This window comes from Hylaeus anthracinus, unplaced genomic scaffold (assembly GCF_026225885.1).
Source record: "Hylaeus anthracinus isolate JK02 unplaced genomic scaffold, UHH_iyHylAnth1.0_haploid 11985, whole genome shotgun sequence".
NCBI classification, from domain to species: Eukaryota; Metazoa; Arthropoda; class Insecta; order Hymenoptera; family Colletidae; genus Hylaeus; species Hylaeus anthracinus.
In genome coordinates, this window is record NW_026534333.1 from 4,174,331 (window position 1) to 4,187,758 (window position 13,428).

A 13,428-nucleotide genomic window follows, 5' to 3' on the forward strand; every position below is an offset into this window, starting at 1 on the left:
CTGTTAAGAGGCTCGTAAAAGCGGGTTAAGCCACTCGAGAAACCAGAACCAAGGAGATCGTTGGACGCGTGGGCAGGCGAGGAGCAGCCTCGGAGGTCCCCGAATGGTCCACGTAACATTCTGTCTCTGATATAAGCGAGCACCAAGCGCCGTCTCTAACGCGTGAAAGTAAGAGCCGTTGGTGTGCGCCGGCCTTGATTCGGCTGGGGTTACCGTCCGACATCCAGGACGGCCGAGGCCCGTTTGATGTTGCTCAACAACACGCTGGATATCGTAAAAGCCGGCCTCCTCGCGAGCCGCCGTGACGAAATTCCTGTTACCGACTCTTTAGCGCCAGCCTTCGAACCTTTAGAAGGGGACTGACCGATATTTCAACCACTCCTAGGCTTTCGTTTCTTTCTGCATCCTTCAGGAACAGTTCTCTCAACATCCTCGGTGACATCCAGGCTTCGTTTTCCTGACAACAAGTCCAAAGTGTGGAGGGACGTACTTGCAGCAGTTGGAAAAAATTTTGATCAGACCGCGATTGCCCCACGAAGCGATCGCTATTGCATATCGCTATCGATCTCCAAGCCATCCCGCGCTGGTGTAGACAGTTCCGTTTCGCGATCGAGAGATCACAGCGACCCGGAGTTCCAAGTGAAAGTGCATCGGTTTCTACGCGAGAACTCCAATGTTGGGATCTCGATGAACTTCGATGGCAACATTGGCGAATGCTTGACGCGTGTTGCAATTATTCCGGAATGTGTTCCACCTGCGACCGCAAGTAGCCAGACCGCAATCTCTGGTGAAATATCGATATGTACAAGATTAGGAAATTGTACGCGAGTTATTTAATCGTCACGGTTGATGATTCATTGGCGCGATCGATCTGTAACAACGAAGTTAACGAGCGTCCGAGAAAGTGGGGCAACGCAGGGCCTAGTTCGCGGATCGAGCTAGGTTTCCTTCGGTGCGAGCGTCTTACCGGGGTCTACTTCTACGGGAATGTAAAAGGCTTCGCATCTAGAAGAAATAGATTTCTTGTCCTGTGGCTGCTTAAGGCGGAGAGAAGACTCTGGAATTTCTGGCAAGCTTTTACTTCTACTTCTACCGTTGATCGCTAATCAAACCTCTTCAAACTCGTGACGGGGTGCGACAATCTAAGTTCTTCAGCAGCTTGAAGCACGAAGCGATTCGTCAAACATCTTACAAAAAGACATCTTACAGATCAACATCTTCAGTTTCACACTGTCGCGATAACCCGAATATCTCAGAAGCCTAAACACGAGAACTCCCATCCCAAAGCAGAGATGATCAATAGAACACTCACTCCTCGAACTAATTCACTATGCAATCACATCAACGCCTTCGAACGCACATATACAACAACCAATCGCAGCATCTTGAGCCCGAATACCCCAGAAGCCTAGACACTACCAAAAGCTTGCACTCCGTAGCACAAAGCAACCTCCCGAACACTCGTCCCTATCGAGGATCTGCGAGCCAATCAGTTCAACATCGTCAAACGTCATCAAACGTTATCCATCAGAAGGCTTCAGCAGAGGACGTACTACCAAACACTCCTCCCTTCCCATCTAATCAGATCATCTCCTCTAAACCCAAACGGACAGGATCTAATCGCAGCAACTGCGACACCACCGAAACCTTGCGTCCGAAAATGGCCCACTGAACGCAAGTCTGTTACACGAACCTACGATATGACATAACCAGCGCGACGAGTCACCGGGAGTCGCACGCCAAGGGAATTTCGAGGAGGGAGAGAAAGAAGACGACGCGGAAAGAAATGTCGCCTGGAAGACGCCGAGGTCGGAGCTGCTTTCTCCGTGGAAGAGCAGTCGGCAGCGAGTACCGGCGATCGAGAGTAAAAGCGGTGAAAGAGCGAGTAGGAGAGTCTCCGCGCCCCGTGGAAGCGAGAATACAACGCCAGGGAGAAAGGTGAAAGCACTCTCACCTTGACTCCGTAGCCAGCGACGATCTTTTCGGTTTTTACGTCGTACTCCGCCGGGAATACGATTCCAGCGGAGCCTGAGGGACCGCGTCCCAGTTACGTGGCCGCTGGAGACACCCAGGCGTCCATACGTCATCTTCGAGGGTCCAGGAGTGGTCCGCTTGTGACAGGTGAGACGATAGAGACGTCCACGGGATCCGGCATCCATCGGGGTCGCCGAGGAATCTTGCGATCGACCGTGTTTAGAGATGATCCGTGACAAGGGGAACCGGTCGTGTCGATCGGAAATGGGACACGTGTTACACGTGGTAACGTTCGCGAGAGGAACTCGTGTTAATTGGAAGAGTGGAGTGGAGGTTGCGCAACCGACTGCATGGGACCAGTTTAACCTTTGTCAATGGGATGCAGGCACCTTTCGACGAAATGTGCGATAGTATTTACGGGTGGAGCTGGGCTCGGCTGGGCTTTGGACTGGATGCGGAGGAAAATGAAGTTTGAAGGTACCCATAGCTTAGAGTCTAGAGTGCTAAGTACACTCTGCTTGGAGTTATTTACACCCTCTTAAAGAGCCATCTAGTGTCTCCACAACTTCCAGCTTTTGCAAAGGAGCAAACACTAGAAATGAAGGGGTACGAAGTTTGATGGTGTCCATAACTTACGATCGATACACTTTCGCTAACTACACCCCGTCTAAAGTTACTTAACCTTCCCTTAACTGCTAGCATCCCTTGCTCGCCTAGTCTTCCGTCGATTTGCAGAGACAGCCTCTGTAAGCGACCAACCAGCGTCGAGCATCCACTCAGGGTTCAGATCTCTCGCTGTAATCTCGCTATTAGAGACGATGGAACAGCGCGATCGGTCGGTCGCCAATCGTCAACCAGTCACCGCGACATAGTCCCGGAAGTCGCGTCATTTCGGGGAGCATTATGTGGGACGCGGAGCAGCGAGTCTTGAATACCGGCGAAGGGATAAAGAGACCTCGATAGCGGGCGTAGACCCCGCGAGCGGTTGTTGTAGTCGTAGAACAACGTCCCTGAGCCTTTGTGAAGCGTTGCGAAACACAAGAGGCAGCCAGCCGCTGGTGCACGATCTCGTATCTATTATTACGTGATTTTTCTTTTCGCCAAGCTCAGGGCCGCGGCTAGTAGTGTAGCCTTCCATCGGGATCAGGTGTCCGGCTCGCGCCCACGCACCTGAGCTACTCGATTAAAATGGGATTAAACGATACCGAGGGTCGTTGCTGCGATGTGGAACGATAAAAGGGATCTAGGATCCTGGAACGAGATGGAAAGGAGAGCCGGAGCTGATCCAAAGCTGGAGTCATTGTCACCTGCTTCTTGTTAGAAAGGTGTCTTTATGTTGTAGTGAAGAAAAACTCAAGTAAAGATGTTCTTATAGGGATCGAGAGTGGGCCTGAACGATTCAGGCATTAAAGCGTGCTTTCACTTTCGACGTGGAGTTTCCCAGCTTTGCGTGCGATATAAGGTAGATGATTTCTCCGGTGATCATCCCTTAAGTCGTAGTCTTCTTGAGAAACGTTTCCGAGAATGGCCTTCGGTCGGACACTTGTTGCCGGATAATTTCCAAGATGGCGTGCTCGATGCCGAAAATAGACGTCGCAGGACTCGACGCTTGGCTCCTGACGGATAAACGCCTTTATGTAACGCTTGCCAGGTCTCTAGTCTGGATAAAGCGAAGCGAAACGTTGCGCAATGACCCCGTTGCGCGTTTCGGGCCAGGCCGTGTTGGGAAACCCATCGCGTCGTTAAAAATGTGGGCCATCGGCACATTCTTGTTCCACGAAAACAAGCGCCGATGGAACAGCGAATTTGCAAACGTCGACCCAGTTGCCTTCGGTAAATCAGGATGCCGCAGACGTCACCGAAATTTTTGCGCGTGGACTAACTTACAGGCGGGAGGAGGCCTGGCACTTATCAGCACACCTTACGTACATGTAACCTTCTGTAACTAATTGTACAGTTAATTACGCGTGGCTTGCGAAAGGGAGTTTACAGTAAAATGATTGGCAAGATGAATAACGAGACAGAAATCTAAAGGTAAATATGAAACAAAAATGACTGTCGTAAACAGGATATTCGTGAGCCATATATTGCTTTCGACAATTGATATACACCAAAATGAATTCTAAACTCAAATGAATTCGCAGGAAGCTTCCTGAGATAGCAAACTAACTGCAAAAATGAATCTTTTAGAGTCAGGAATGTGGAAAACACAAGTAGCTCTATGATATCGCGTGAGTCGTATTGGTTCGCCGATCATGACCCCTGGATAAAAGCGTCGCATTGGAAAACTATATGTATCCTAAATTCCAGAATGAATTCTGAGGTCACCTAGCCGTACAGGAAGTTTCTCAAGGCAGTAAACAACCCCCAAAAGGCAACGACACCGAGTATTTCTATGGGTGTCGCGCGAGTCATATTGGTTCGCGGGTCGTTTTCCTGCGCAAAGGCGCTGAACTTGGGAAACACCGAGGTAGACACATCGAACGATGAATCGCGTGCGCTCGCTGCGCCATCGAGCAGCAAGTCTCGGAAGTTCGTCGACAGGTACGCATCGGTTCGCGGACGCTAGGTGGCAGGTTGGCTGGCCGTGGCAGCGGGCAATGTCAATGTCAACGAGCACGTGAGCCCCGCTCGAGGAAAAATCGATACGCCTCAGTGTCAAAGCTTTTCCCGGCGAAAAGGGGGTAGCTGCATCCGCGAAACGATCCCGGGAATATCCGAGGGATCGTCGACGATGCGATAAAATGTTTATTTACATCCTGGATTCCTCCTTCGAGCCTTAAAAAGAACGTCCAGCTTGTCCCTCCGTTGGTGAATTTATTTCTTCGATGCTGACGATATCCTTTGGACTCGTATCACTTTTATAGAAAGATGGTACAACTAATTGCTGTCAATGACAATTCGCATATCAAAGAAGATCGATTCAAATAATGAATTTTCACGTCGTTGTTAGGTAAAATTATAATTTTAATTGCGAATCATTTTGATCGCCCTTACCTAACACCGTCTCTGAATAAAATAGCACCGATTCTGGCAATGTTTCTTCTTCACTCGCGATATGCAATGCCCCAGCAGGGCTGCACCTTATGTCAAAGTTGAACGACTACCGCACGTCCTATGGAGATAACCACTCCGCTAAAGGCGACTCTACCAAAAGGCCACCGCGAACTGCGCCGCGAAATACTCACTGTCACACCCTGTCCCCTTGCCAGGCGGTTCCTTGCGTCTTTAAAGGCAGATAGTATCAACTGAATTCACGGATCTGCTCTCGTAAACAACGTAAACCCCACCTTGTGTGTCGCAACAGCTGATCAACATAGCTATCGATCTGTCTTGGCATCGATACGTAATGCCGGTTACCTTAACGAGATCAACGGTCATCTCTTCCACGAAGATCGACCTCGAGAGAACCGTTTCGAAGAATCGAAAAGACACCGTAAATGACCGAGAAAACATCGAAAGGAAACGGGAAACGAACCTCTGTTTCGGTGACGATGCCCCTCGGTGTTTTGCGTCTCGGTGACCGCGATGGTGGCCTCGCACACGTCTATGGGGTTGAAGCTGCCTGCAGAGTTCATGGTGTCGTCGATAATCTCACCATCGAACGGATCACCGGACCCCGCGTTCGCTGACATACCCGCACTAATGACAACGTGTCGGGCACTGTTGGTGCTAATGGTAGGCAGCACGTACTCGAGGGTTGATGTCCATGAATGGGGGCGGGAGGGGTGGGTTCGGGAGGGTGAGCGACTGTTTGCGCAAGCGTCGGTATACCCACGCGATTCGGACTGTTCTAAGTGACCCTTCTTGGATGGATACGTATATGCTCTTTTGTTGCCCGCTTCCTGCGTAGGATTGATGACGCACGGGGGCTCTGTTTATCCCAACGTTTTTACGTTCCTGGACTCGGTAAGGGTGCGAATGGACGGATTTATTCCGATATTTTAGGACGCTCGAGGCTGCAGTCCCTTCCTTGAAACATCGGGGAACGATTGCGACGAGGATCTTCCTAATTTGGTAGACTTTAGAGTTCAGTGTCTATCGAGTCGAGATAGACTCGACAGGCTTTACGTAACTTTCTTATGTTTAGAGTTAAGTAGTTACACTATTTTCAAAGTTATTGCAGTATAGATTACTACTGTGGATAATTCGCGAGATTCGCGTTAATCGTTTAATCTGCGATTAATTCAAATAATTACTTACAGTTTCGCAAAGGCACGACAGGGAGATCACAATCAACTTACCTGTAACAGAAAAAAAATTGCATCGTTATTAAAGACCGAAAGCGATATAGTAATACGAAATGTCGAATGATTATAGGATCAGTTCATGGGGATCTTCAGTCATGGTTACTTCGAGAATTTTTCCTGTCTCGCGACTGAATACGTCATCTCTGTCGCGATATTTACATTTCAGTGTCACACAATCGTCCGTCGCGCTTTTATATTCGCGTGTACAGCGACTAGAATAAATAAATAGACCAAGAATAAATTCCACGTAGAGCGAAATCTAGTTATAACGTGCAACGAAGATTAGACTGGTTGGAAAAAATTTCAGCCACAAACATTTCTTTTTGAAATTTAAAACTCAATTTTAGAGGCATTTAGAAAAGTTGCAACGTTTCGTGGCCCCGACGGTAGCTAAAATTATTCATTATCACGTTTACCCGCTAGATTCCGAGGCAAAGCGAAATTTTACAAGTAACCATAAATATCCATTCCATCCTGGAAGACATACCAAAGCCTCAACGGGTCGTTCCCCCCGAGGCAATTTGAATTTTAAGCACCCCATTATGAAGCCAAGCATACAGCTCCAAACAAGGGTTATTCGTCGTTTACAGGGCTTCAAAACCCCTTGGTTCGTTCCTCGTACCTGACCCTTCGCCAGGTAGTCGACCTTTTTCGCGACCCTCGCCGCGCCCACCTGCGATTCGAAGATCGCACGCAAATCCAGCCGCTACGAAATTGGTCCTTCTGGTATCTATTAGACGATAATGTTATCGGGAGGAATTCGCGCGTCCCGATACCGACCCACGAGTCGCGAATTTCCTGTTGTACCGACTCGTGGGACGGGATTCGCGAAAGGACTGTGGCGCCTCGCGGCGGAGCGCGCCGGAACCGTTTCGCGAATCTCAGCTAACGAGCCAGCTTCGTTTGAAAGCGTCGAGGGAAGTTCGAAATATATTATATCCGTTTGAAGGCGAGATATTAGGTTGTCCCTGTTTATATAAACATTGCTACAATATCACCACAACATCGACAAGGATTTTCGCTAAGAAATTGAATGCATTAAGTCTGAAAATGAGGTATTAAAGAAAATAAGAAGCCTGAGAAAAACACGAATATTATATCACATCGTTTCTAATTTAAGAAACAAAATTTGGTTGAAACCCCCATCGATTGACGCGAAGGTACCAAGCAGAAGAACTGCAGATCCAATTCTCTGGTCCACCTAACTGACCTAAACGGAGCCAAAACAACCCCTAATCGTTCTCCATTGTATGACGAGACATTCGTCACTGGGACACACGAGGAAGATCTGTTCTGTCCCAAACGGGACCAGTCGTTGTTAAAATTGTAAAACGGGGCAGCTTGAGAGACACTGCGCCAACGTATTCGCGAATGGAATAGAATCGCGACGCGTGTACGTGTTGGTGCACCTTGGAAACTCATCTACCTACCGGGTCGTTGACCGGGCGCTAAGGAAAGTGGGACGAAGCAAACAGCACTCAGCGTTAATGCGCGAAGGCCTTGAGGGATCACTGACGCATGCGTCCGCGCGGAAAGATCGAGAAGGAGCGTCACGACGGTTAGAGGAGGACGCCTGTGAACCGCAGAACCAGAGAGAGACATGATGAGAGAGAGAGAGAGAGAGAGAGAGAGAGAGAGAGAGAGAGAGAATATATCGAACGCGTCCTTTCTCTCCGATCGCGCGAGCAAACGAGGAAAATTCGCTGCAACCATAATGGCCGCTCCACGCTCTCGTTATCCTTCGCTGAATTTCTCTTGCAATACTCGACGAGGTGGTCCCTTTGACCCCTGGCGATGTGGCGGTCGTTGATAACACGTGTGACCAGCTGGAAAATGGTCGTTTACCTCGGACGTTTGCAACACCTTGATGGTCTCGCATTTTCATCCTGGTTCTTGGATAACTCGAGTGATTGCTCGAGTCACGGTATTCAAGAGCAACGGCAGACGTCACCGAAAAATTGTTTTCATTCTCATCTTTCGAAATGCTACCGGAACGAATTTTCGTAAATCCTTTGGCCATTTCACACGTTCGACCCGATGTAACCCATTAATTGCGGGACGGACGATGGCGCGCTAATTTTTAATATCGACGGATGGAAAGTGGAGCGGCGAACGACCTCGATTTATGATTGCAATTTTTTCTTTCGCCACGCCTCCACGTGTCTCCGACTCTGTGTTCACAGTCTCGACCTCTTTCGATGAACCTTTCTGCGTCGATTACTGGACTGAATCGCGCGACACGTCCGCGGCGCTTTGTGATTTTTGGGCCGGGAACGACAAAGGGGCGAAAACACGCGTTTACTGACAGACATGGACGACACTTTACTCGGGTGGGAATAGAGCCAAGGTGAAGCGATTTATTCGCGTGGGACAGTGAATTTTTCATTAGTTGAAGAGAAGTGTAAACTTTTTCGAAGGATATACATATTTTGCTTCGAATGTGTTGTCTTTTAAACAATTTTAGAGTGCAATTTAATTTTGTGAGGAAAGTTTGAAATTCTATTTCTGTTAGGACAATTAATTCCATATACAATTAATTTCGCCCACGTACTTCGATTTCTAAGTTAGACGTCACAGAAAATGTAAACAAAAATCAACAAGCGTCTGAATTTTTATTTGGTTGTTCGCCTCGTTTACCCGCGAACGAATTTATGCGCGCTCGCAGTTTTACATAAGTCCTCGCGTCAGTTTCCGCAACGCGCACGACCGATTTAAAAGCGTTGACGTAACGACGTCAACGCACTTTTAATCTCCTCAGGCTGAAATTTATCTGTTGGCGACCTTAAAATCGAACGTGCGTCACACGTTTCGCGATTAAAAGCTTCCCCTGGCGTTGATACGGTCGAGAACCCATTCGCTCTACTTTCGTACGATCAGATTCGGCTGGCCCGTTTCGCGAACGAATCGAATTTCCCCTGATTCAAATTGACACCGGAGGTGGACCTTTTGTGGCTACTGGAAATTATATGTACGACTCAAATTAATTTTTATGTCTCAACGTCATCGTGAAGTGGTTAATTTTGTATTTCAAATTTTTTCTTTTGTATACGTGTGTTTATGTCTTCTCAATTATATAATTCACTCGTGCTTAGTCTGTAACACAAAGCCTTTGTCTTTCATATTTTATATTTCTTTCACGTGTCTTCTCTTAAACCTCGCATGCGCTCGTTGTAAAATATTTTATTCGATACAATCCATGTTCTGCTAGAGACCACGTTAACAAATTGAATCGGTGAAACGTAACCTCAGAATAATCAACCCCTAAAACTTCCGTTAGGATTAAGAAATCTCCATTGAAGCGAAAAGAAATCTAGAACTCGAATATTCGAAGTCCTCGATTTAAAATATTTTGTTATTCGATGAGCAAGTGTTATTCTGATTCGATCGCGCAATCCCGATTGCAAAATCGTCCGGTTTGCCGGAAGTCGAACGGATCCGCGACGGCAAACCAGGACAACGACGACAACGCGGCGTGGTGCTGGTGATGTCAATCGGTGCGCCTCTCGGAAAGTGAAAGCACGGAGACGGCGTCGTGTTGTAAACTTCATGGTTACACGACGCCGCGGGCTACGTTTCGGTTACGCTCTTTCTCCCTCCCCTTTTCTCGGTGGTGTTGAAAAATACGAAACGATTCCACCGACCAGCCCCCCACCCCCCTTTCGCGAGGATGCGAAAGCACAAAAGTTTGGAATCTTAAAGGAAACTGTGATCTCTGGTATTCGATAATACTTCGAGATCGAGGATATCAGCAACGGATGGTCTTCGTCCACCCCGTAGATGGTGCGTGGAGTATGCACGCCCTGGCGGAGCACGCAATCGCGTGGCGTTACGCAAGGAACGGAAGGTGAAACGGGTGCACGGAATCGAGGGTGCGCTAGCGAGTTTGCACTCGAGCGAAATGCCAGATCGATCGACGGATAACGACGGTCGCGGCTAGAGAAAGCTTCCCCGCAAGTTTCGACGGTATTCTTTCCCCTCTTTACATTTTTATGCCAGTCGCTCTATTTCTGGCCCAGGACGGGTCGAAGAACTCGCGCGCGTTAATGAAATAGTTGCATAATGCGACTGCCTGATGAAACTCTCGCGTCTGAACTGATTCTGCTGACCGAGTGCACGCGTGTCCCGATTGTGCAAAGTGAAAACTGCACTCGAACGGCTTCTGCATATCAACGCGGGATGTTTTCATTTCTGTGTTTTTGATTCGCGTCACAGTGGGCCACCGTTCATTCGCAGCGCCGCAAGTTAGTGGATCGAAAACCTTGTTTATCCCCGAAGAGGATTGATTTAATTTCGATGACACGCTGACGCGTTGAAGAATTTCGTAAATTTTTGAATTTACTTGAAAACTGGAAACGTGGACTCTGCTTGCTCCTAATTTACCGTGCCATTTATCCTGTAGTATATGGGTATAAAAATATACAAAAACATGTATGTAATACATACACGGACTTGGCCTTGGATCCCCTTCGTTCAAGATAATTTCGATAAAATTCATTTCTTCCTCTAAATACAATTCCACTCGCTTCCACTTCACGCAGAGACATTAAATTATAAATTCAAAACAAATAGAGACAATATCTCCAATTTTCATCTTCTAATTTCAGATATGTCTCTATAAAACCAAAGAACAACAAGAGGCATGTCTGAAATATTTAGATTTTTAAAATTACCAGCGCGGCAGTCTAATAAAAAAAAAAAAATGAAATCAACACCGTAGCTAGTAAAAACAATAAAGAAAATAATTATCGAACGTTTCATAGAAATGGTTCCCAGTGAAACCAGTCGATTGCATTTGACACGCCGCGAATAGGTTCCTGGCCCACTTCGCGCCAGGTAGGATCGTGGGACTTTTACTTTCTTTGGATGTTTGTCCAACTTTTCTTTCCGCTTGATTGTTCGTGGAATTGTTTCAATGGGAAATAACAAGTTCCTCCGCCATTTGGTAGCGCGTTTTTAGATATTCCGCGATAGTCGATGGTTTATGTATTATCTGTAGGAGCACCGTGCCAGGTGCTTAATTAGCGACCGAGTTCTCAAGCATATCGACTGTTCGGCGGTTGTTTAATAAATCTTTCTTGGAAATAGAGAAAGCATGATTCTCTGACACGATTGTTAACCAGGAAATTGGACTGATGATTGAACGATACCAAACGCAACCATACTAGCAGAGTTCTGCATGCTGGAAAACCTTCTCTAATCGAAATTAACAAATGAACTGGTTAGGTGTCCCTTAAGTCGTTTTGTTACATTGCGATATTATACTTTATTCATACGAACGGCTAGGAATTTCTTTTATTCTGACAAGAATGTCAATAATTGGTGTGTTTTAAATACTCGAAAATTAGAATATCTAAAATCGATCGAAACAAGATCAAACGGATATGCTTCTCATTTGCCAAAGACCAAAAAGATTAAACTTCTGTACCCTCTAATCCAACGTAATCAAACACTACCCCCACCGAATCTAAGAAAATTCCAACGCAAATGAAATACTGTTCCCGATCGATATTAATGAAATTCCAAATCGGATAAAAATGAATCAACGATTCCAATCTTCTTTAAGAACGAGCCTAAGCAAATGAATGAAAATTCGGAGAAGGGGACGTCGACGCATAAGTGACGGCGTAGCTTGACAATTTCCGAAATGCCCGCGTTAATTCGGCGAAATCGATGCTACGGGAACGCGTAAACAGGAACAGGTGGAGGTGGAGGTGGTGGCGGAGGTGGAGGTTGTGGTGGTGGGAGGGGGGGGGGTGAGTTTGGAGATGGGGGGTTGCTACGTGGGATCTGTGTCGCGGTTGACTGGGTTAGGGATCGCTGGGAAGTTCGTTGGCCCCGCGACCCGATACCACCGACCCCGGGGATTTCTGGGGTCGAACGAGCGAAAGCGGGGTGATAGGGGGACGGGAGGGTGGGCGCTAGTATCTTTATTACGCTCCAAGATATCTGTCTTGTAATGCCGGGAAATTTAATGCAAGTCGATTTCCTCGTTACTTTTATCGCGGCGATTCGAACCGGGAGCTCGCGATTTAGCGATCGCCCAGATTTATGGATTTTACGTGGAACAGAAAGATACTGTTCCGAGGAGACGGTACAGCGACCATCAGAAACGTACCAGAAACATCAGCGGTATCGGAAATGTACTTCTCGAGTTGGAATATTTTCAGCTTCGGAGGCAAGTAAGTGACGCTGAGAAAGTTAGTTCAAACGGGTATATTAAATTGGATCGTCATTATAATTGATAATTCGACGTTTGAAAATATTTACTTTTCACTCGCGAAGATCAACAGAACCATTGGTATATTCGAATTAAAATTTTTTTTGAATGTAGTTAGAATAATAAGGTCGACAAATGTCTCGTAATCACTATACTAAATCTTGTTACTTTTTCTAATAAATGACGCTTGTTTTGAGATTAATAAATAATGACCTCTGTTATTATCTAAATCGCAAACCAGTTTCTACAGTTATACTATACTTCACATTTCCACCCCTCATGCTTTAGGTCATTCTCAAAAAACAGTGAAAATAAATGAACGGTGACTTTGCAATAAATCAAATTCATTCTGTTTTAAAAGATAGAATCGCTAACCGTTTTTGAGTGATTTCTACTTAAGAGTAGAAATGTCCACTATAATACAAGCTTGCAATTAAGGGTGAAACTCTCCGTCCTATTTGGCTTGTAAGCACGAGACTGTCATTTAGTTGGAATGTATGTCCCCAACAGTTTCTTCGTTCCATTTACACGGTGGAAAGAAAATTGGCAAGTAAAGAAGGTGGGAGGGTTGATTTCTCGCAGATCAGCCACGTGTACCGAGAAAAGCAAACGTGGGAGCGAAACGACACCCCGGGGACGTCGAGGATGACCCTTTGTCCTCTGCCAAGGGGAAAAAGTGGTGATCGCGGTGTATTTCGAGAACAAAGAAAGCGTGATTCGTCACGTGATTCGATTTCGAGTGAGTCAGCTTCTTCCTCTAATTTTTGCTTCACGCGTTCCATATGAGGAACGAACGCGAAAGTGACGAGTGGTCGAAACCGCAAATGAATTGGCCGGAAGCACTTCAACGACACTTAAAGTAATGTTAGTAGTTCATAATAAATGTTGAAATGAAAGGTAATAATTAGAATAATTGGAGGTTCGAAGGACTGAGATAAAAGACGATTGCAGGGGATTGAATAAATTTGAACAAGTTGTAAAATCGAT

The 13,428-nt window shown here is 46.6% G+C and overlaps 1 protein-coding gene across 2 annotated transcripts in view; it reads right to left on the reverse strand.

Moving 5' to 3' along the window:
• Window positions 1-13,428, reverse strand: part of LOC128887112 (nuclear hormone receptor E75-like) — a 96,512-nt gene that overhangs the window by 67,199 nt on the left and 15,885 nt on the right. Inside the window, exon 1 of one of the 2 annotated variants that reach the window (XM_054142611.1) lies at window positions 5,453-5,642. The exons of the other annotated variant lie outside the window; for it this stretch is intronic. Within the exon in view, the coding sequence (XP_053998586.1) occupies window positions 5,453-5,609 (157 nt within the window). The 5' untranslated portion in view covers window positions 5,610-5,642. Of the gene's footprint in view, window positions 1-5,452; window positions 5,643-13,428 lie in introns of those variants that run through there. 2 annotated transcript variants of the gene reach the window in all.